Source organism: Podarcis cretensis (assembly GCF_951804945.1).
Source record: "Podarcis cretensis genome assembly, chromosome: 13".
NCBI lineage: Eukaryota > Metazoa > Chordata > Lepidosauria > Squamata > Lacertidae > Podarcis > Podarcis cretensis.
In genome coordinates, this window is record NC_137182.1 from 46,015,651 (window position 1) to 46,038,617 (window position 22,967).

General features: G+C 39.0%; 1 protein-coding gene and 1 long non-coding RNA gene across 2 annotated transcripts in view; one reads left to right on the plus strand and one right to left on the minus strand.

Annotated features, from left to right (window-relative positions):
* Positions 1-22,113, plus strand: part of LOC307201957 (vomeronasal type-2 receptor 26-like) — a 43,532-nt gene extending 21,419 nt beyond the window's left edge. Inside the window, exons 4-8 of the mRNA XM_079951524.1 lie at positions 13,044-13,931; positions 15,107-15,334; positions 16,507-16,633; positions 17,088-17,971; positions 21,711-22,113. Coding sequence (XP_079807650.1) covers positions 13,044-13,931; positions 15,107-15,334; positions 16,507-16,633; positions 17,088-17,971; positions 21,711-21,734 — 2,151 coding nt within the window. The 3' untranslated portion in view covers positions 21,735-22,113. The remainder of the gene's footprint in view (positions 1-13,043; positions 13,932-15,106; positions 15,335-16,506; positions 16,634-17,087; positions 17,972-21,710) is intronic.
* LOC307202072 lies at positions 25-22,305 on the minus strand. The gene is made up of 4 exons (XR_013832802.1): positions 22,283-22,305; positions 9,127-9,232; positions 2,044-2,297; positions 25-152 (listed from the first exon to the last, which is right to left on the minus strand). It is a non-coding gene; the product is annotated as an uncharacterized lncRNA (long non-coding RNA).
* Positions 22,306-22,967: the final 662 nt, after the last annotated feature.

Below are 22,967 nucleotides of genomic sequence, written 5' to 3' on the forward strand. Positions count from 1 at the left end.
GAGAACAAAGTGACCAAATGAAACTATTTCATCTATTTTGTGCTCTGTTTCTGGGTTGCAAACTTGTTGTTTGTTATTTTAAGAGGCCATTCAGACCAAATGAGGCAAATGTTCACATTACCTTCTGAACTTCAACTGAAGACAATGAAACTCTGAAACAGAAAGAGAAACATCAACATATAGCTATTCTCTATAGCTATTCTGATTAGACAGCTAATATGAACAAAGACTAGAGGATAAGTATTAGAGTAATTTATTTTGACTATGTGATATACAAATTATTTAAGAAGCTAAATAAAAAAGCTATGTTATATTAGTGTGGCCTGAAATCAAGAATAGAGAGCAGCTGATAGGGAGAAATATGTAAATGACAGATAAGTTTGTAGTTTCACTTAAGTTGTTGGTATCAATCTAGGAGCATGAGGTATTACAAATGTAAACTGGAATATGAATGAAGAATAGAGAGTATTAGTATTAGAGTTGTTGGGGGTTTTTTTGACTAAGTGATATATAAATTATTTAAGAATCTAAATAAAAAAGCTATGTTATATTTGGGAGGCCTGAATCCAACAAAAGAGAGTAAATGATAGATATGTAAATGAGAGATGTGTTTGTAGTTTCACATATGTTCTTGGTATCAGTCTAGGAACATGAGGTATTACAAATGTAAATTGGAATCTCCATGTGTGTCCACAACCTACCTAACCCCTAAAACACACTCCCCTGTGAGATATTTTGCTGGTGTCAACTGGACACAGCTCTGAGAATAGGCCCAAATTACCTTATGCTCAGAAATGACCTCTCACAGACTGGACTGTTCTCCAGAGAGTTGGTTTATCTTTTAACAATAGATTGATTAGCATAGTGTAGAAGATATAGAACCATGGGTACATTTAAAATAATATCCTCACACATTCAGACTCATATTAATAAGTTCCTACACTACATGGGGAAGATAAATGGATACAGCATAACTGTGTGTTGTATGATTCCCAAGCAGGGCTGGCCCTCCCATGTGACAAGGTGAGATGACCACCTCTGTCAGCAAGATCTACAAGGGCAGCTGCTTCCAATGTAGATCTTTATTCCCCATTTCTTCCTATTGTAGATATTTACTAACTCCTTCTTCCCTGGAGAGGATGGGGATGCCCTTTTGTGGCTTACATCAGGTGCCAACAGATCTTGGGCCAGATCTGCTCCCAAGAAGATAGTGAGTAACAATCAAAACACTGACTAAAGGCACTGCTGCAGCTGCATAGACATAGGTCTATTTGATGGACCCAGGACCAGAAATTCTATGCCTGAAGCTATTATAGTTCTTAATGATATATCTGGGCTTCACACGGACAGGCAACTGAATCCCTACCAAGCCCCTAGGTACGCTATCCAGTGCAGTACAAATGTTGCTCAGAGAGTAGCAGGAAGATGTGTGGAAGGGTGCTGGGCTTACGGTAAGAGTACCAGAAGAGGGTGTGTATAAGTGATATAATGAAGTGGGCTGCTGATGCATGTCAGTATATGGAAACATCACCGCTGCTGACAGCCAGATTGTTGACACAACATGATGCGCTAATCTGTGGGAAGGAATTTCCCAGGACATTCACAGGCTGGATAAGTCTTTGTGAAGAGTGTAACTTAAAACCTTCCGAGTGCGCATGTTCAGGAAGTTTGTCAGACTTGCTGGAAGAACTGAACTGAAAGGACGTGTTTTTCTCTAGTTGCTGTAATGTCAGAAATAAACATCATGTAAATAGATTTCTGACTTATTTTCTTTCCCCTGCGGAAGCAGGAGGGAGGGGTTGTGCATTTTGCCCATGCTTGGGAAAATGTCGCCTAACAAAATCTCCCTGGTCTGTCTGGATATCAGCCAGAGGAGGTTACCGGTAAGCAAGCTCCGAAGACAGTGAGAGGGGCCAGCCTCTATGGAGGGGGCTTGCAAACCAACAATGCATAGGTAGCACTAAGATGTGAGTCTTTTGTACATGACAGATTGCAGTCAAGGAAGGTTTTCTTAAAGAGAGTTCTCCTGAATGGATTTCCTACCTTAAGGAAGTTTTGTACATCTTGTTTCCTGGCTAGTCAGCACACCCAACATGACTAGCTATTGTTCTACTCATCCCACATTCAGCTATCTATATTTTACTGAGGAATACTCTCTCCAGAGATTCGGACAAAGTCAAGTTCTGAAATCTGCATTCAGTGATGTTTCCATTGCTAATTTATTTCATTATCACCATCACTGCAATTCAGCATTTTCAGTCATTTAATTATTATGGCCCTTGTCACACAGCAACTTCCTAGAGGGGATTAGGAAAAAAATCAGGCAAAGGAGGTGATTACCCAGGGTACACCTCAGGTTAGGCCAACTTCTTATCCAGTTATAAACACAAAATGTAGGTCAAGCATGACCCCTCATAACATAGGTGTTAATGAATAGGGGCTGTGTGAAGGAATAAAACTATGGATGCTATGACTCAAAGCCTGCATCTGCTGTTTTTAAAGTCATGATCTGTGAAAGGCTCCTAGGGCTGAAGGGTGGGGCAAGGCAGGTGGGAAAAGCCATTGCCTGATAGCCAGCAGAAAGTCTCTTTTTTTTTTTTTTTATAATAATTTTTATTAGTTTTCCACACATATAATAAGAAACAATATAACACAATATATTTTTATACTCATCAGTTCATAACCTTTTTTCTTTGACTTCCCCATACCTCCCCATCCCTGCATCCTTATTTAATAATTCTTTAGCAACCCTTAAGTCCATTGTCTTAATTCCTTTTCGTAAGTATTTCTTAGGTTTTTTTTTTTGTTTACTGCTGCAATTCTTTACTTCTTACCCCCTGACATCTTAACATTCCTCAATTTTACAATTGTTTTTAAGATATATTTTAAAGTTCTTCCAGTCCTCTTCCACTGTCTCTCTCCCCTGGTCCCGGATTCTGCCCGTCATCTCGGCAAGTCCCATAAAGTCAATCACCTTTGTTTGCCATTCTTCCAGAGTAGGTAGTTCTTGCGTCTTCCAATACTTTGCCAGTAGAATTCTTGCTGCTGTAGTGGCATACATAAAGAAAGTCCTATCCTTCCTTAACACCACTTGGCCCACCATGCCCAATAGGAAAGCCTCTGGTTTCTTAGGAAAAGTCCACTTAAGGACCTTCTTAATTTCATTATAGATCATTTCCCAGAACGCTTTAACCTTTGGGCAGGTCCACCAAAGGTGGTAGAAAGTACCTTCAGTCTCATTACATTTCCAACACTTATTGTTAGGCAAATGATAAATCTTTGCTAGCTTGACTGGGGTCATGTACCACCGGTAGATCATTTTCATAATATTTTCTTTTAAAGCATTACATGCAGTAAATTTGATACCGGTGGTCCATAATTGTTCCCAGTCAGCAAACATAATATCATGACCTATATCTTGTGCCCATTTGATCATAGCTGATTTCACCGTTTCATCCTGTGTATTCCATTTTAACAGCAAGTTATACATTCTTGATAAATTCTTAGTATTGGGTTCCAACAATTCTGTTTCTAATTTTGACTTCTCTTTCTGAAATCCTATTTTCCTGTCCTGTTTAAACGTCTCATTTATCTGATAGTAATGCAACCAATCTCGAACCTTAGGTTTTAATTTCTCATAACTCTGAAGTTTCACCCTTTCACCATCGTATTCTATGATCTCATGATATTTTGGCCATTTAGAATCCATATTAAGCTTTTTTACTTCCCTAGCTTCCATTGGTGACACCCACCTAGGGGTTTTACTTTCCAACAAATCTTTGTATCTAGTCCAAACGTTATACAATGCTTTCCTTACAATATGGTTTTTAAAACTTTTATACACCTTTACCTTGTCATACCATAAATATGCATGCCAGCCAAAACTATTGTCATACCCTTCCAGATCCAAAATGTCAGTATTCTCAAGAAGTAGCCAGTGTTTCAACCAGCAGAAAGCTGCTGATTCATAATAAAGTCTTAAGTCCGGCAGGGCAAACCCCCCTCTATCCTTTGCATCAGTTAAAATCTTAAATTTAATTCTGGGCTTTTTGCCCTGCCAGACAAATTTTGATATGTCTTTCTGCCACTTCTTGAAACAGTCCATCTTGTCCACAATCTGCAACGTCTGGAATAAGAACAGCATTCTAGGCAATACATTCATCTTAATAGTAGCGATTCGGCCTAACAAGGAAAGTTTCAGCCTTGACCATATTTCCAGATCCTTTTTAACTTCTGACCAACATTTTTCATAATTATCCTTAAATAAGTTCACATTCTTAGATGTTAAGTTTACCCCCAGGTATTTTACCCTTTTTGTTATTTCCAAACCTGTTTCATTCTGAAAACTCTCTCTTTCTTCCATTGTTAAATTTTTTTCCAACACTTTCGTTTTTTGTCTATTCAATTTAAAACCTGCTACTCGACCAAATGTTTCAATTAATTCTAATACTCTTTTAGTACTAGTGTCTGGCTGTTGCAAAGTCAATACTAGGTCATCTGCAAATGCTCTTAATTTATAATGTCTAACTCCGACCTGAACTCCTTTAACCAACTGGTCCTTTCTAATCATGTTTAACAAAACCTCCAGGACTGATATAAAAAGCAAAGGGGATATTGGGCAGCCCTGTCGTGTACCTTTTTCTATAGGTATTTCTTCTATTACCACATTATTTACAATCAATTTAGCCTTTTGTTGAGAGTATATTGCACCTATACCGTTTTCAAAACCTTGTCCTACCCCCATCCCTTGGAGATTCTTTTTCATAAAAGTCCAACAAATATTGTCAAAGGCTTTCTCCGCGTCCACAAAAATCAAAACTGCTTTCCTATTAATGTCAACGTCCAGCAGCTCCAAGATGTCTATAATGTTCCTCACATTATCTGACATATGTCTGCCTGGGAGAAAGCCTGTTTGGTCCTTATGAATCTCTTCTGCCAACACTCTTTTCAATCTTTTTGCCAAAATGTCTGCAAAAATTTTGTAATCCACATTGAGTAAAGATATAGGGCGGTAGTTTTTGACCTGGTTCTTCTCAGTCTCTGTTTTCGGTATAAGTGAGATGAAGGCCTCTTTCCACGATTCAGGTGCCTTTTTCCCCTTCAAAATTTCATTGCAAACTTCCTTCAATGGTTGTATCAGCCATTCTTTCAGCATTTTGTAGTATTTGGCCGTCAGGCCATCTGGTCCTGGTGATTTTCCCAATTTCATATTTTGAATGGCACCCTCTATTTCTTGTTCTGTTATTTCCTCATTTAAGATCCTTTTACTTTGTTCTGAAATTTTTGGTAAACCGTATTTTCTGATGAATTCTTCTATTTCTTGCTCGTTGATTGGCCCTTGTGCATACAATTTCTTAAAAAAACTTTGAAAACAATTATTGATCTCATTGGGTTTGTGGATAATTTTTCCTTCCATTTCTAGACTTGTTACAGTATTCATTTTCTGCCTTTTTTTCAATTGCCATGACAGAAGTTTCCCACATTTATCCGCTGATTCAAAAGTTTTTTGTCTCATTTGCTTTATCTTCCATTCTATTTGTTGGTTCATGAGTTCCATGTATTGCATCTGATGAAACTTTATTTCTCTCAAAATCTCATGGGACTTTGGTTTGGACCTCAACTTCTTCTCTCCTTCTTTTATTTTTTCTAAAAATTTTTCCTTCTTTTCATTTTGTTGCTTCCTCTTAATAGAATTTTGTTGAATTAGGAAACCTCGCATCACGGCTTTGCTTGCGTCCCAAATTATTCTTTTTTCCACATCTGTTTTCCTGTTGATCTCAAAGTAATCTTTTAATGTTTTAAGGGCCTTCTTATGGATCTCTTCATCCTTAAATAGGGTGTCATTCATTCTCCATCTAAAGGAACCAGTTGTTGTTAGTTTCATCTCCATCTTAATCGCATTATGGTCGGAGCACGTTTTTGGGCAGATTTCTACTTTTTTTGTTCTTGACGCCAGACTGCTAGAAATCCAAATTTGGTCAATTCTTGTCCATGTCATTTTTGCTTCTGAGAAGAAAGTTCCCTCTCTCTCTAAAGGATTCTTTGTTCTCCAAATGTCAATCAAGTCCATTGTTTCAGTCATTTCAAAAAAGATCTTTGGTAGTCTCCCTTCTTTCGAGATCACTTGTCTCTGTGCTTTATCCATGTTTGTTGAGACAACTCCATTCATATCTCCCATCATTAGGATTTTATAATCTAGAAAGTCAACTAAAGTCTCATACAACTTCCTGAAAAATTCAGCCTTCCCTTCATTTGGGGCATAAACTCCCACAATTAATATCTTTTCTCCTTGAATTTGTATTTCAATTGCCAGGTATCTTCCTTGTTCATCTTTAAATATCAATTTTGGAGCCAACTTTTCCTTTGCATAAATCACCACACCTCTTTTCTTTACTTTGTCTGATGAGATAAATTCTTGACCAAGTCTCTTATTTGTTAGTAATTTCCTGTGTATCCTGGCAATATGGGTTTCTTGCAAACATATTATGTCTAATTGTTCTTTCTTCAAAATATGGAAAACTTGTCTTCTTTTCCGAGGAAGGTTCAAACCGTTACAATTCCAACTAAGAAGTTGCAGAGACATTTTGTATTTAGGTAGCTGTTCCTCCAACTGCTCCAAGCTTCTGCTCTTCCTCCGATGGTGGTAGTGAAAGTCCAAATGACAGATTTGCTATATCCGGTGGTTCCCTCTCCTCCACAGTTCCTTTCTGCAGATCCTCCAGGTACTTCTCCAGAAATTGTTCTTTGTCCTGAATTGTTTTTATTTTAATCTTCCTTCCATTAAAGTTAAAGGACAGTCCTTGTGGAAACTCCCATCTGAATGGTATGGTATTTTTCTTCAGCAGGTCTACTAAGCTCTTGTAATATGTTCTCACCTCTAAAATGTATTTAGGAATGTCCTTAAAAATCTGTATCTGACAATTTTGGATCACCAATGCCTTTTGATAATGCAAATTCAATATTCTATCTCTTTCTTCTTTTGATCTCAGTGTAATTAGGCAGTCCCTTGGTTTTTTGTCCTGCCTTCTACCCAATCGAAAGGCTGATATTATCTCAAGTTCCTCATCTTCCTCCCATTCCTCCTGCCAAAAAGTTATGATGTTCTCTGTAAGAAATTTCACAAGGTTGTCCCCTTCCCCTTCAGGCACCAATCTAAATTTTAGGTTCTTCTCTTTACGTTGGAGTTCCAGTAAGGAGAGGGCTGCATCATGCTCATTCACTTTTTTAATTATAGGCCCAAATTTTTCCCTTGTCTCTTCAGCCGTTATTTTTGCACTTTCTGCAATCTTTCGTGTTTCTGAACTTTCCTGAATTAATCTATTTATAGAATCTGTGTTCGATGCAACACTAGCCGTATTAACATCCAACCTTGTTGTCAACTCTGTTAATTTTTTAGAATTCTCTGTCGATAGTTTTGTCAATGCTTCCAGGGATTGATTTATTTTAAGTAGGGCCTGAGTCATAGGATCCATAGAAGCTGGTGTTTTTTCCTGCACAGCTGCAGTTCCTGATATAGAGCCCCTTTTCTTGTGAGATTGTTTTGCTTTCTGCCTTGTTACTATCTCTTCTGTAGGGGCACTCATATCCTCAAGGTCGTTTTCACAGAGTTGATTCCCAAATGGAAAATCCCACTGTTACTTTTTCAAGTGCAACAGTTTCAGATAGAATCCTCTAGAGGGAGCATTCAATTGTATCCAAATGGCACAGATAGGAAAAAACAGAGAGGCAAGGAAGTATAACAGTAGCCAAAAGTTTCCAATATCCAAATTGCAATGTCTCTATTTTCTATGTAGCCAAAATGCAGTAAAGTACGTCTAAGGTCCGTTAACTTTGTTGCAAACAAGTCCCCACTTCTCAAAATTTGACAGTCCACGTCCCGGTGTCTTATTTGGGCAGCCCGACCCCAGGGGATTTGGCAATGGAAGGTCTTAATTTTCCATTAATTTTCCAGCAGGTTAATAGCGTTCCAAACCCTTCCCCCCTTCTCCTGCCAATCTGGGGGGTAGGTTTTAAGTCCGATGTCAGTTTGACAGCTTAAAAAAATTAGAAGGGTTCCCTTTAAGTGCAGCTTGATTTTCGTTGCTTTATTTCTTCTGCAGTTCCGGGGAGGCAGACTTCCTTAATTTTTGCCTTTCCCGTTTTCAGCCAAAATTTTTTTTTAAAAGTCCCGTTACTTTTCCAATCTTACTCACGGGTGTTGTAGTCAAATTCCAGTTACAGGAAGGAATCGGCGCTCTCCGCTCATGGCGACGCGGCTTCACTCCGCTAGCTGGGTGACGACTCTCAGCACCGCGCTTACCCCGATGCCGCTCAGAAGCCTTTAAAAAGGCTTCCTTACAATACCGGGGGGCGCAAAGGGTGCCCACCGAATCTCCTTTGTTCACAGGCTCCGCGCCTGTGATTTTAGGGGTCCCCCGCTTGCCGTAGCGGGTGAGACCCGAACTAACGGAGCAGTCCTGCCTCGGAGCTCGAGGCTCGGACCGCCATTAAGCGCTGGCGCCGACCGGAAGTGCCAGCAGAAAGTCTCTCTCCCCTCACCCCTCGTTTCTCCTTCCTCTCCTGCACATCATGGGTACCCTCCTATGGGAAGCTGCAGGGGGAGGAGAAGGAAGGGAACATTAGAAGCTAGATTATACTGAACCAATCCATTACTGCATTTAGTTCCATATTGTCTACAATGATGGACAGCAGCTTTATAAGGTTTCAGACTGGTGTCTCTTCCAGCAATACCTGGAAATGCTAGGTATTGAATGTCAGACCCTCTGCACATGAACCATATGTGGTACCACTGTGTAATAGCTCTTTTTCTCTTCTCCACTCATGGAAGTTTGTCCCATTTATAAATGGATGCAATTGGATATCAGCCCTTTTTCATCAGTTTTGCTTTTCTGTTTTGGATTGTAGAGTCACTGCTTTTTCCTTGAAGTTCATTTTACCATATATAATTTTGGGTTCGTGAGGATTCACAGCGGGGTCATACGTTCAATTAAAGAATGATGGACCCAGGTGCATATTTTAGGAGGAGCTGTGACTTTGGCTCCTCACAATATGCTGCTAACCCTGTGCCAGTTTGCAAGGCTGGCATATGATCTGAATGTTTTATCTGGCAAACTAGTTAAAACTTACCCTTCGTAATTGACAATTGCCTGAGGCAACAAATGTTTACTTGACAGATCTGCTAAGGATGATGCACCATGGAGTCCTTAAAAATGGCAAGAAGTGATTGTCTCCCCTGTAATTATTAAAATTACAATAATTAAGTCACCTTGCCAATGCTCCAGAAGGCAAAATGTTGGGTGGGGAAGAATCAGCAAGCAAGTCTGAAAGGTTTCATAGACAGTTAGAATAATGCAGAAGAGAGAAGCCAGGCTCTGTGATTGTATAGGCAAAATTTCAAATCACTTCATCTTATTTACCATTCAAGGCAGGTCTTTGTGACAGGGTTTAATGATAAGATGCATGCATGTCCCTTTAAGCACTGAACTGTCAGAGTCTGCTGCCTCCAAATCGATGCTGTTCAAATCAGGCTGCTGATGATAATAATGATATTGTAGAGAGGCAAAGAAGAGTCCATGTGTAGAACCTTGCTGCTGCTGCTTCTCTTGCTCTTCCCCAACATGGTGTGCCAAGTGCATAGTGCTCATTTTACCACAACTAATCCTGTACCTATTCCACATGAGTGGTATGAGCCAGGTGACCCTGTCATTGGTGGCATAGCATCTCATATCCACTACGTCTTCCCCAATGTTTTATTTAATATACACCCCGCTGAAGCCTTCATTAACAACCCACTGTAAGTAAATAGTCCTTAATAAGATTTTATTAATTCTTTACATTTTTATATTTGACTGAAATATACTTTGTTTTGAAAGAGTAGTTTTAGAATTGTATTAATAAACTGTATTTATTAATTAATTAACTGCATTAATTTGAAAGATTTGATAGACTGCATGAGAAACATCTGTGCATACAAGCCACGTCTAAACTCTCACTTGGACATTAGGAATCCTTAAGATTTAGTGATCCAATTCTGCAAAGAGAAGATTGAGTAAGAGAAGGAGAAGGGGGGGTGGCAAGTTTGCTGATGCAACCAAATTTTTCAGGGTGTTTAAAACAGAAATGGATTGTGAAGAGGTCCAAACGGATCTTTTGAAATGGGATATAAGGGCAGTAAAATGAAAAATGCAATCTAATGTGTGAAGTGATGTACCTTTGGGCAAAAAAGCCTTAATTTCACGTACAAATCTATGGCATTTCAACTGCTGATGATTGACCACAAATGAGATACTGGAACAGTAATGGATAGCTCATTGAAAATGCTGACCTGGTGTATATAAAGTGTATAAATGGCAAATTCCATGCTAGGAATCCTCACTAAAGCCTTAAGGAACTAAAAACAAAACTACACAAATCATAATGCTATTATACCAATTATGGAATATTGTATACAGTTCTGCTCACTGTATCTAAAAAGATTTATTGTACATCTTGAAATGGTTCAGAAAAAGCAGGAAAAAAGTGATCATTTGACTTACTCTACTGTGATATGAAACACTGTCTGACTCTGAGTGATATTGTCCCCAAAGTGCCACACTAAATTGTTACAGCAGGCTGATGTCAGAGAAATGCTAAGTTGGCCAGATGACAGATACCCATTCACTACACATAAAAACTCTGCCATATTGCTGTTTTTCAGCACAATAGTGGCTGTAAGAGTAAGCACTCTTTGCCTCTGCCATTGCCTTGTGGTTGGTGTGCTAATGTTCCCTGACATGTGTTTGATCTGTTTCATATGGAAACTTACATCACCTGCGTTCTAGTCCTCGGCCCTCCTATTTCATTGCCCACATGTCATTTATCATGGCAGACTAGGGAGGTACAGTTTCAAATCTCCATTCTCTGGGCCATCTACAACCTAGGGGGTTTTGTGAGGATTCATAGCAAGTGAAAGCCAGCCTGTGTGTCCTTCATGAAGTGCGGTAAGAATTTTTATTAAAATAAAATGGCGGTGTCCAATGCTTATTGGAAAGAAGCAGAGGTAAGTTTAATGAAGAATGTATTCAAAGTGCTTTGTAAACATGGGATAAGAGCCTTTGACAACCATCATTGCTAGTTCACAAGTTGGCATACTTGGTAGAAATATGATATGTGTAACTCTCCATTGCTGTATCTTTATTCTTTCGAAAAACTTATACTTTGCATTGAAAATGGCAGCTGTCATCGCCTTTATTGTCATTTTTATTTCCAGTGAAAGCTACTACCAAAGGGATATAGCAATAATTTCAAAAACTGTAGCATAGCCATATGGCACAGCACATGTTTCTAGATGAAACTGTATGGAGAGAAGGAACAACATGGTCAGAAATACAGAAGATGAACTGAAAGTCAAAAAAAATTCTGACCCATTCTGTATAGCTCTCTTCACAATCTATGTGTTTGAGGAAATTTTTTTAAAAAAATGGACTAAAGAGCAATCCAAACATTCTAAAGGAACAAAACAAGGAACAAAACAGCACCCATCTTTCCAATAAGGCTTGCTTCATTACTAACTTTACTACCTTTGAATATAGCCCTTATATACCCTAACAGTCTGAAAGCTGTATCTCTCAAATCTAGATAAGGTGCACTATTATATTTTCCCATGAAAGAATGCCACTTTATTCCCAGGGTGTTATCAAAATTCTACCAGCACATCCTTGCCCTGGTGTTTGCAATTGATGAGATCAATGGGAATCCCAAGGTCTTGCCCAATGTCACTCTTGGGTTCCACATCTATGACAGCTACCATAACTCTAAGATGACCTACCGCACCACTCTGGATCTGCTGTTTAACTCACATACCTTTGTCCCCAACTACAAATGTGGCTACCAGCAAAATGTAATAGGAGTCATTGGGGGACTGAGCTCTGAGGTCACCTTGTGCATGGCAGACATCTTGGGTCTTTACAAAATTCCACAGGTAGGAACATTCTGGATAAGAGAAAATTGAGATTACACACTATAATTCACTCTTCAGCTCTCTTTCCAGTAGGAGTCTATTGATTCATAAATTTGGAGTGGCATAACAGAGACAAGTGAAAGGGACTGAAATGTATGGGTTTGTTGTTGTTATAGCATGGGGTCTCAAACAATGTGCATGACAGGAACAAGGTTACTAAGGATGTGTGCTTAATGCAGGTAAGGGAAGATTGGTTGAAAAGTGCCAGGTTGGTAAATGGGGTATCCAGATGTAATCATATATACAGTGGTACCTCGGGTTACAGACACTTCAGGTTACAGACGCTTCAGGTTACAGACTCCGCTAACCCAGAAATAGTACCTCGGGTTAAGAACTTTGCTTCAGGATGAGAACAGAAATTGTGCGGCAGCGGCATAGTGGCAACAGGAGGGCCCATTAGCTAAAGTGGTGCTTAAGGTTAAGAACAATTTCAGGTTAAGAATGTTAGGATATTTCCGTTCCACCATAAAAGGGAGCAGGATGTTTGTGTCACAGCCTGCGTATTTCCTGTTCGCAGGATGTTTCTATTCTGTCTTTGCTTTCGTTTCTCTCTCTGTGCCTGAGACACTGAAGCAGGCAGTCATGTTTTTTTATTTGTTCTGACCAACGCTGAATAAACTTGTAAATATGCTCTCCTGAGTGCATCTTTCGCTGTGCGAACTCTGCTGATAGAGCTCTGGAATGTGGGGAGCTATTTCTGGGGCTCGTGTCGCTAATTGAATGATACTGCGTTGTCTACGGGAAATCGATGGACGTCCGGAGGCGGCTTGGGGGTCATGATGGACTGATGTCTCCCTGGCAGTATCCCAACAAAGAACAGACCTCCGGAATGAATTAAGTTCTTAACCCGAGGTACCACTGTAATCATATAATATTTTCATTTAAGCCCAGGACATGCTAACTAGAATGCTCTCCATAAGAATTTTTTTATGTAAGTGGAGGTGGATATTTTCCAAAATATCAGTAAATTTGGGATATGTGAGATAAATAGGTTTCCTCTGAATTCTTCCATCCCTTTGGAATGGTTCTCTTTTTCCTTTTTCAGATATCATATGGTGCATTTGAAACATCCACAAATGATCAAATTAAGTTCCCTTCCTTTTACCACATGGCTCCTAATGAAGATCTTCAGTACAAGGGAATTATCCAATTGCTTCTGCATTTTGGATGGAAATGGGTTGGGCTCATAACTCCAGCTAATGAAGCTGGAGAACGTTTCTTGAATACCATTGAACCAATGTTTTTCAAAAATGGGATCTGTTCAGCATTCACAGAAAGAGTTAAACAACATGTTCATATCACTAGTAACTCATTTAATATAGTGGGCGACGCAAGGATTTTGTCCCCAGCTTTCATAACAAGCAAAGCAAATGCAGTTGTTGTATATGGAGAAAGTGCATCTATTATATGGTTGTCAACTGCTCTAAATATAATGAAGTTAACTCAGTTGATACTTTCCCAGTCCAAAAAGAACTTACCTGAAGGAAAAGTATGGATTACCACAGCTCAAATTGATTTCATAATATATGTTCTTCAGAAAGTTATTGGTGTTAATATTCAAATGTTCCATGGTGCTATCTCTTTTGCAATTCATTCCAAGGAAGTTCGTGACTTCCGAGACTTTCTGCAACATGTAAATCCTTCCTGGGAAGAGGGAGATGGTTTTATCTCAGGTTTCTGGGAACAAACATTTGGTTGTTCACTTACAGACTCTACTAAGTCAACAAAGAAAGCTAAGCCTTGTACTGGAGAGGAAATGCTGGAGAGCCTTCCTGCGTCATTTTTTGAAATGAGCATGACCAGCCACAGCTACAGTATCTATAATGCTGTCTCTGCTTTGGCACATGCCTTACATAGGCACTTGGCTGGATCCAACCGCAGAAGAATGGAGGCTGCAGGAAGACCATCTCCTCAGAATATAGAGCCTTGGAAGGTAGTGTTTGCTGTTACAAAGAGTTTGGTTTGCAAAGTGTTCATGCACTCCCTTGATATTTTACGTGAGTTGGTATTTACTTACAAAGAAAAGAATGAAAAATATTCAGTGACAGAAATAAAATTTAAGTATAATAGATACAATATCAAAGATGGGAATTAGCATATTTCTTAAAATGATACAGAACCAATTCTGGATGAGAGACGTTCATAAGCAGCAGACTAGCAGCTACCTGAAGACTGAATAGCTGCTAAATAACAGCAGCTGAGAATGAGTTGGAAGTAGTGTTTTCCAATATTTCAATTGGCATTTAATTAAACAATTTTTGTAGCTTTGGGGTGCATAGTAAAAATGGGGTGGCTGGAAACAGAAATCCAAACCAAGTTTGGTTAGGTGCAGCGTAATTGGTTAAATATATTTGCTAGGAAGGTGTGCCTGTCTTTTTTTTCCCCCTACCTTCTGGTTGTATGCACTGTTCTAGCAAAGTATAGGGATGCCATAAGCTAAAAAGAGAAAGAAAATTAAGATCAAGCACATTTTCCACTTGGCCACCTTGTGATGTTAAGAAAGAATAGAAAAAATATAGGAAATTCCCTTCCCGCTTTGAATTTCTTAAGAACTTTCTGACTCACCCATACAAACTTTGAAAAACCTTCTCTGCACTGCCAACACCAGAAAAAGCATCAGAAAAATCAACTATTGATTTGCAGAGGAGAAGGAAGAGATTGGCGAAATGAGGCAGCGGAGTCGTTTGGCATTGCATGAAATATAACTATTTATTCAAACGATCAATATTGAAAAAGTATCTTTAAGGTCCCAATATCCTTTTTTTAAAAAATAATATACTGTATGTCCCTGAACAGTCCCAATTATGCAAGAACATATCATCACACAATACTGATGAAAAAGTGAAATGGAAAGGGGGCATAAAAGAAGTCTTTTGACATGACAGCATGTAATTTTTCCTCTATGTGTGGTTTGTGTGGTATAAATTCCTTCATTTGCAGAAAACAAGAATGATTTGGCCAATTCTACACTGTCATAAACTATACGTTGAATTAAAACTTTATAACCCTTAGTTATAAAGATATTGAATGCATCTAGGAAAGCTATTCAACAATCTTAATCAGAACGTTATAATACTTTATAGACATTTTGATTCTCTTTCCATCTAGCTCCACTCATTCCTACAGAAGATCTCATTCAACAACTCTGTTGGTGATGAAATTACATTAAATGAACATGGAGAATTAGCAGCTGGTTATGATATTACAAATTTGATCACTTTCCCAAATAGATCCTACATCAGGGTCAAAGTGGGAAGGCTGGATCCTCAGGCCCCTCCAGGGAAAGAGCTCACCATTAATGATGGACAGATTGAATGGCACAGGGACTTGACTCAGGTAAGGAAATAACTGCACAGTCTGTCAAATTCATGGCTATCCCATAAAATGGAATGCAATGAAAACAAGGAGGTATTTTTGTCACTTAGCACTGATTAAATGTGAAGTTTGCTGGGAGAGAAAAGTAGTCTTGAAGAAGAGGAAATTCCTATCTAGATGGATACTATTTTAATGGAGAGAATCTCTATTTGAACAAATAGCTTAACTTGTGGGAACATGCTTGCAGGTTAGTTTAAAAGAGCCTACTTGTTGCCCAGCTGAGGTTCATTGCACTTTGCTTTGAATTAGATATTATATTGAATAATATAGGGATATTGTCTTTCTATTTATTGTATATTGGTAAGCCAACAAGCAGTAAGCAATATACTTTAAGGAATACTGTAAGGTCTAACACTAAACAAACATATGAGCCACAATACGAAAAAGAGCAAGATGCTCTGAAGACATTTCACATTGAGAAGGACCAATGGCTATCAGATACTGTTGTCAGACATTCTTTTATGTGAAGTCCCAGAGGGACTTAGAAGGGACTTAGAAGGATTCAGCCACCATCCTATCCAACACAACCTTCAGACAGCAGTTCAACACCTTCACTGGTTCTCCTAATTCCTACAGAAAGCCGAGATAGAGATGCAGGTCATCAGTATACTTGTGACACTGTCCTCCAGATTCCTAGAAGATAGCCGCTATTCCATATAAATGTTGAATCATAAAGATGACTGAACCTGTAAACTTGTGGGCCAACACAGCCCCAAAGGCATACAACCAAGCAATACCCTCCTAGTATTACTTACTAGTAACAACACTGCAGGTAGGAGCAGAATCATTATATTACAGTACCTCCAATTCCCACATCCTTTAGTTGCACCATAAGGACAACAAGTGACATTCCTGAAGGAAACAGCTGTGGTTCCTACAACTGGCATAGCCAGTTTATTGAATACTAATAAAGTTGTATGTATAGCTATGCCAAATATGTATACTCAAATCATATTGGGCTCATATGATGCTTAACAACAGCTTTTTATCCCATTCTATGTGTCACCTGTGCACATACGGATCATATGTTTCACATTATTGGTCGCTCCTTTTGCCGATAGACCCCCTGGTGTTAGATTAAGTGCCATAAAATATTTTATTAAAATATAAATTATTCTTATATTTTTGGATAGGTGCCACCCCTGTCAGTATGTAATGACAACTGCCATCCTGGTTACGGGAAGAAAAAGAAGGAGGGAAGTAAATTCTGTTGCTATGATTGTGATCCATGTCCCAGTGGGACATACTCAAGTGAAAAGGGTGAGAAATGTCATATTAAGACCAAACTACACCATTTATTTAGCCAACTCTTAAGTCCGTAAATTTTTGTTGTCACTAAAAGTATGGAGGTGAAAGGATTAAAATTGTGGTGTCTGTATTGTCCTCATTGTTTGCAACATAATCTTTAAAACACCCTGAAGAAAATATTTTTAGAAAGGGAGGTAACCTCTCTCACTTCAGAAGATTTTACTATAACAGCTTGTGATTCTAAGAAAGAGGAGGAGGACCACTAACACATAGAGATGTCTTCTACGTAGAAATTCCAGATTTGATATATGAGATTAATTTTGAAATATCTCAGACAAAAGTCTTCGGGCTAGAAGTTTTGAAAGCTACCCTGGTAAATAACATTAGCTAGGTGAACTGCCGTTGACAAAAATTCTTAAGAATTTTCTTCATAGTTTCAAATTCTCCTAATCATTTGTCTTTTCAGACATGGAAACATGTATCAGTTGCCCAGCAAATAAGTATCCAAACAAAGTCCAGGATAATTGCATTCCAAAAATACCAAACTTTCTTGGCTTTGATGAAACTTTGGCCATCATTTCAACTTTCTCGGCACTACTGTTGTCTCTGATCACAGCTCTAGTGTTTGGCATCTTCATTAAACACCAGGACACTGCCATCGTCAAAGCCAACAACAGAAGCCTCACTTACATTCTCCTTGTGTCCCTCCTCTTGTGTTTCCTCTGCTCTTTGATGTTCATTGGAACACCTAAGAAGGCAACCTGCCCACTCCGACAAACAAGTTTTGGCATTGTCTTCTCTGTGGCCCTCTCTAGCATCTTGGCCAAAACCATATCAGTGGTTTTGGCATTCATGGCTACCAAACCAGGATCCACAATCAGGAAGTGGATAGGCAAAAAACTGGCATATTCCATTGTCCTCTCCTGCTCTAAAATTCAAGTAGGGCTTTGTGGTCTTTGGCTGACAACTTTTCCCCCTTTCCCAGATTTGGACATGCAATCAATGAGTGAAGAAATTATATTCTTATGTAATGAAGGGTCAGTCTTCATGTTCTATTGTGTTTTGGGCTACATGGGCTTTCTGGCCATTGTCAGCTTCACTGTGGCCTTCCTAGCCAGGAAGTTACCTGACAGCTTCAACGAAGCCAAGTTCATCACCTTCAGCATGCTGGTTTTCTGCAGTGTTTGGATCTCCTTCATTCCAACCTACCTGAGCACCACAGGAAAATACATGGTGGCTGTCGAGATTTTCTCCATCTTGACTTCTAGTGCTGGATTACTGGCTTGCATCTTTTTCCCCAAATGCTACATTATTCTTGTGAGGCCTGAGTTGAACACCAGAGAACATCTAATGCAAAGAAAAATATAGATAATATTAGAATTTGAGGTCCCATGGTGTTTTTCTTTGTATTCTAGAGTAAAACATCAAAAAATGAGAATAAATGAAACTATTTCAGCAATTTTGTCTTTTTTTCTGGACTGCAAAATGGTTGCATGTTATTTTTGGAGCCCATTCTGACCAAATGAGGCAAACATGAGCTTCAACGGAAGAAACTGAAATTCCGAAAGAGAAAGAGAAACATCAACATTATTCTATTGCTATTCTGATTAGATAGCTGATATGAATGAGAAGTAGAGATAATATATGTATTATAGTATATTTTTTGACTAAGTGATATATGAATTTAAAAAACTAAATTTCGAAAGTTACATTATTTTGGAAATCCCTGATTTCAACAATAGAGAGCAGCTGATAGAAATATGTAATCAACAGAGATGTTTGTAGTTTCACTTATGTTGTTGGTATCAGTGTAGGAACATGAGGTCCTAAAAGTGTAAATTGGAATCTCCATGTGTGTGTGCAACCTACCTAACCCCTAAAACAAACTCCCTTCTGAGATATTTTACTAGAGTCAGCTGGACACAGCTCTGAGAATTGACCCAAATTATCTCATGTCCAGAAATGAGCTCTCACAAATTGGACTGCTCCCCACGGAGTTGGCTTATTACAAAAGAATAAATGATCTTTTAATAATAGATTGATTAGTATGGTGCAGAATATATAGAACTATGGGTGCTTTTAAAGTAATATCCTCATGCATTCAAACTCATAGTAATAGGTTCCTACACCACAAGGGGAAAATAAAGGGATAGAGGATAACAGTGTGTTGCATGATTACCAAGCAGGGCTGGCCCTCCCATGAGACAAGGTGAGGCAACCACCTCTGGCGGCAAGATCCACAGGGGCAGCAGATCCCAGTGTAGATCTTTATTCCCCACTTGTTCCTGATGGAGATCTTCACTCATTCCTTCTTCCCTGGAGAGAATGGGGATTCCGTTTTGTGGCTTACCTCAGGCACCAAAGTGTCTTGGGCCAGCTCTGCTCCCAAGAAGATAGTGATTGATGCAGAGTTTACCTATCGAACCACTGACTAGAGCGACTGCTGCAGCTGTGTGGGCATAAGGATGTGCTGGACCCAGGATCCAGGAATTCTATGCCTGAAGTTATTGTAGTTCTGAATGATATATCTGGCCTTCACACTAACAGGCAACTTTACTAAAATCTAAATTGACTTTGATTTAATGTCATCGGAGGCTATGTCATTCAATCCTCCACAAGTAGCATCCAATACAAAGAAAGATATAAACAGAAGACTTTGTGGCTTCAAACATGTTCTTTGTCTTCTACACCAAAAACATCAACATATTTAAATTAATTAGGACAATGTGGCCAAATGAAATTGAGGCAGTTTTATGATCAGATTGTGAACATTTTATTTATGAAATCAAAAATATTTTATTTCCGGGTTGCAAAATGGTTGCCTGTTCTTTTAAGAGGCTGTTCTGACCAAGTGTGACAGAAGTTCAAATGCAGATCCAAAGTTCAACTGAAGAAACTGAAACTTTGAGTTGGAAAAAGAAACCTCAACAGAATGCAATAACTGTTCTTAATAGTCAGCTGATATGAATGAGGAGTAGAGATTATTAAACCCATTATTTATTTTTATGAAGCAATATAGATCTTGTGGTTGACAGACAATTGTAATCTCTGGACCCAGCAAGTGTCAGAATTTAATTAGGGTTTGGGATGCTAAACTGTGTATTAGACATCTCTAATCTCCTGAATCAGCAAGATAATTCAGACAAGCTAATTCCCCGTGAAGTGATAGCCTGGGTAACTGGTCATTAAGAGAACAAAGGATCAAAGGGGCTTCGGTATGAAATGGCAAATGGGTGAGGCCTCACTTCCTCAACTGATAAAGATACATGCCAATAACATTCCATTTTACAGACCAATCTAATACAAAGTTTTCCTCATGCCAAGGAACAGAAAATTACAATTTCCCCCCCACATATTATCCAGTTTGCCTCCTCCGTTGCATTCATACAGTTGACCTAGTTACCCGGAAACCAATGTTTCTTCGTCAGAACTGGCTGCTCACAAAAATAGAAAGTTATCATGTTGCTTCCATTGAAGACTTGCTGACGAGGTACCCACGAAGGCTCCCGGAGCAGTATCTACCATCCCTCCATTTTCGCTCTTCTCCATTACATGGTTGCATACACACACAAAACAAGCAAGAAAAACCTTGTTCTTCCTAAACTATAATTCCATGAGGTGATAAATATATTTACTTGGCAGCTCTGCTAATGATGATGCAATGTGGAGTCATAAAAAAAATTGCAAGAAGTGATTGTCTCCCATGTAATTATTCAAATTACAGTAATTAATTCACCTTGCCAATGCTCCAGAACACAGAATGTGGGGTCGGGGCAGAATCAACAAGCAATCCTGAAATGTTTATAATACCCCAGTGTTCCATAGCTAGTTAGGATAATGCAGGAGAGAGAGGCCAGGCACTTTGATTATATCAGCAAAATTTCAAATCACTTGATCTTAATTACCATTCAAGGCAGGTCTTTGTGACAGGGTTTAGTGATAAGATGCATGCATATCCCTTTAAGCACTGAACTGGCAGAATCTGCTGCCTCCAAATCCATGCTGTTCAAATCAGGCTGATGATAATAATGATATTGTAGAGAGGCAAAGAAGAGTCCATGTGTAGAACCTTGCTGCTGCTGCTTCTCCTGCTCTTGCCCAACATGGTGTGCCAAGTGCATAGTGCTAATTTTACCACAGCCAGCCCCATACCTATTCCACATGAGTGGTATGAGCCAGGTGACCCTGTCATTGGTGGCATAGCATCTCATATCCGCTACGTCTTCCCCAATGTTTTATTCAATAAACACCCCTCTAAAGCCTTGATTCACAACCCACAGTAAGTAAATAGACTTTAATGTTATTTTTCTCATTCTTTACATTTTTATATTTGACTGAAACATGCTTTGAATGAATAGTTTTAGAAATGCATTGATTTGACAGCCTGTAATTATTTGAAGCTTTGATAAACTGTATGAGAAACATCTGTACATACAAACTGTGGGGTACAGCAACTCGCCTATGAGAAAAGGTTATAACATTTTATTTCTTAGAAAGGTGAGCAAAAGGTGACATTATATAGGTGTACCAGATTATGTATGGTATGGTAAAAGTGGATAGAGAAAAGTTTTTCTCCTCTTTCCTAATACTAGAACTTGGGGAAATCCAATGAAGCTAAATCAGAGCCAGTGTGGTGTAGTGGTTAAGAGTGGTAGACTCGTAATCTGGGGAACCGGGTTCGCGTCTCCGCTCCTCCACATGCAGCTCCTGGGTGACCTTGGGCTAATCACACTTCTCTGAAGTCTCTCAGCCCCACTCACCTCACAGAGTGTTTTTTGTTGGGGGAGGAAGGGAAAGGAGAATGTTAGCCGCTTTGAGACTCCTTCGGGTAGTGATAAAGCGGGATATCAAATCCAAACTCTTTTCTTCTTCTTCTAAATGTGGAAAAATTTGAGACAAGCAAAATAACCTACTTATTCACAAACTGCATAGTTAAACCACGCAATCTGCTCCTCCAAGAGGTAACAGAGAATGCCTTGAACTTGCCTAACGACTGGCTGCTAAGATAAAACAAAATGAACCATAATGTTGGTTTTAGTTACTCAGTTATTCATAAATGAAGTGGCTATTTAAAAGAAGAAATTCCCTGTGTGATTTCCAGTCTCCCATATGAACTTTGACTAGTGCAGACGTGTTTACACATGTTGGTGTTCAAGATCTTTCTTCCTAACCCTTGCTAAATGGCCAATTGTTCTTCTATTAGCATTCTTTCAAGGACTCAGTGACTCATTCCCTTCCACATTTCTCCGATGAAAATAGGGATGCCCTATTCAATAATAATAAGAAGAATTTTACTATTTATTTCCCACCCAACTCACTGAGGTGCCAATCTGGGTGGCTTTCAACATATATGAAAATATAATATTACATTAAACATTTAAAAGCTTCCCTATACAGGGCTGCCTTCAGATGGCTCAGGGGTCAGATAACTCCATACCCCCCCCAACATTTCTCCAAGGGAAGTAGGGACATCCTAAGGAAAAGTGGGATATTCCAGGATCCAATCATAAACCAGAATGGCTTCTCTTTGCAGAGTGTGCAAAAGTCAGCCCTGGGTTGTTTGATCCTTTAATTAGTTCTTGTTTTTCTCCTATCCTATAAAAACTATGCAAAACTCTCTCTTTTAAAGTTTAAAGAGCCAATAACCTTTACTTAGTGTACTTGCAGTTGCAGATTAAATACAGACAAAGCATGTAGCTGAGACTTAAATAGATAAAACTTAGATTAAACTATGACAGACTTAGCTAACTCTGAGGCAGAAAGCAGCACAACAGTTCATAGCTGCTGCTCTCACTGTTAAGACTGTTCAGTTAAGTGCCATAACTGTCAAAACTGCCACAAAGTGTATGACATCACAGAGTTCTACAGCTCTTGAAATTAACCCTTTACATATGCATTTTGGATGCCAACATCCCACACATCTGAGTGGAAGGTGGAGCAGAGAGTGCACTAGGTATCATTTGACTTGCTCTACTGTGATATGAAACACTGTCTGACTCTGAGTGATATTGTCCCCAAAGTGCCACCCTAAATTGTTACAGCAGGCTGATGTCAGAGAAATGCTAACTTGGCCAGATGACAGATACCCATTCACTACTCATAAAAGCTCTTCCATGTTGCTGTTTGTCAGTGCAATAGTGGCAGAGAAGTAAGCACTCATTGCCACCGCCATTGCCATGTGGTTGGTGTGCTAATGTTCCCTGACATGTGTTTGATCTGTTTCATACAGAAATTTACAGTACAATATGTGTAACTCTCCATTACTGTATCTTTATTCTCTTGAAAACCTGATAATTTGCATTGAAAATGGCAGCTGTGCTTTATTATCATTTAATGCAAATTTCCA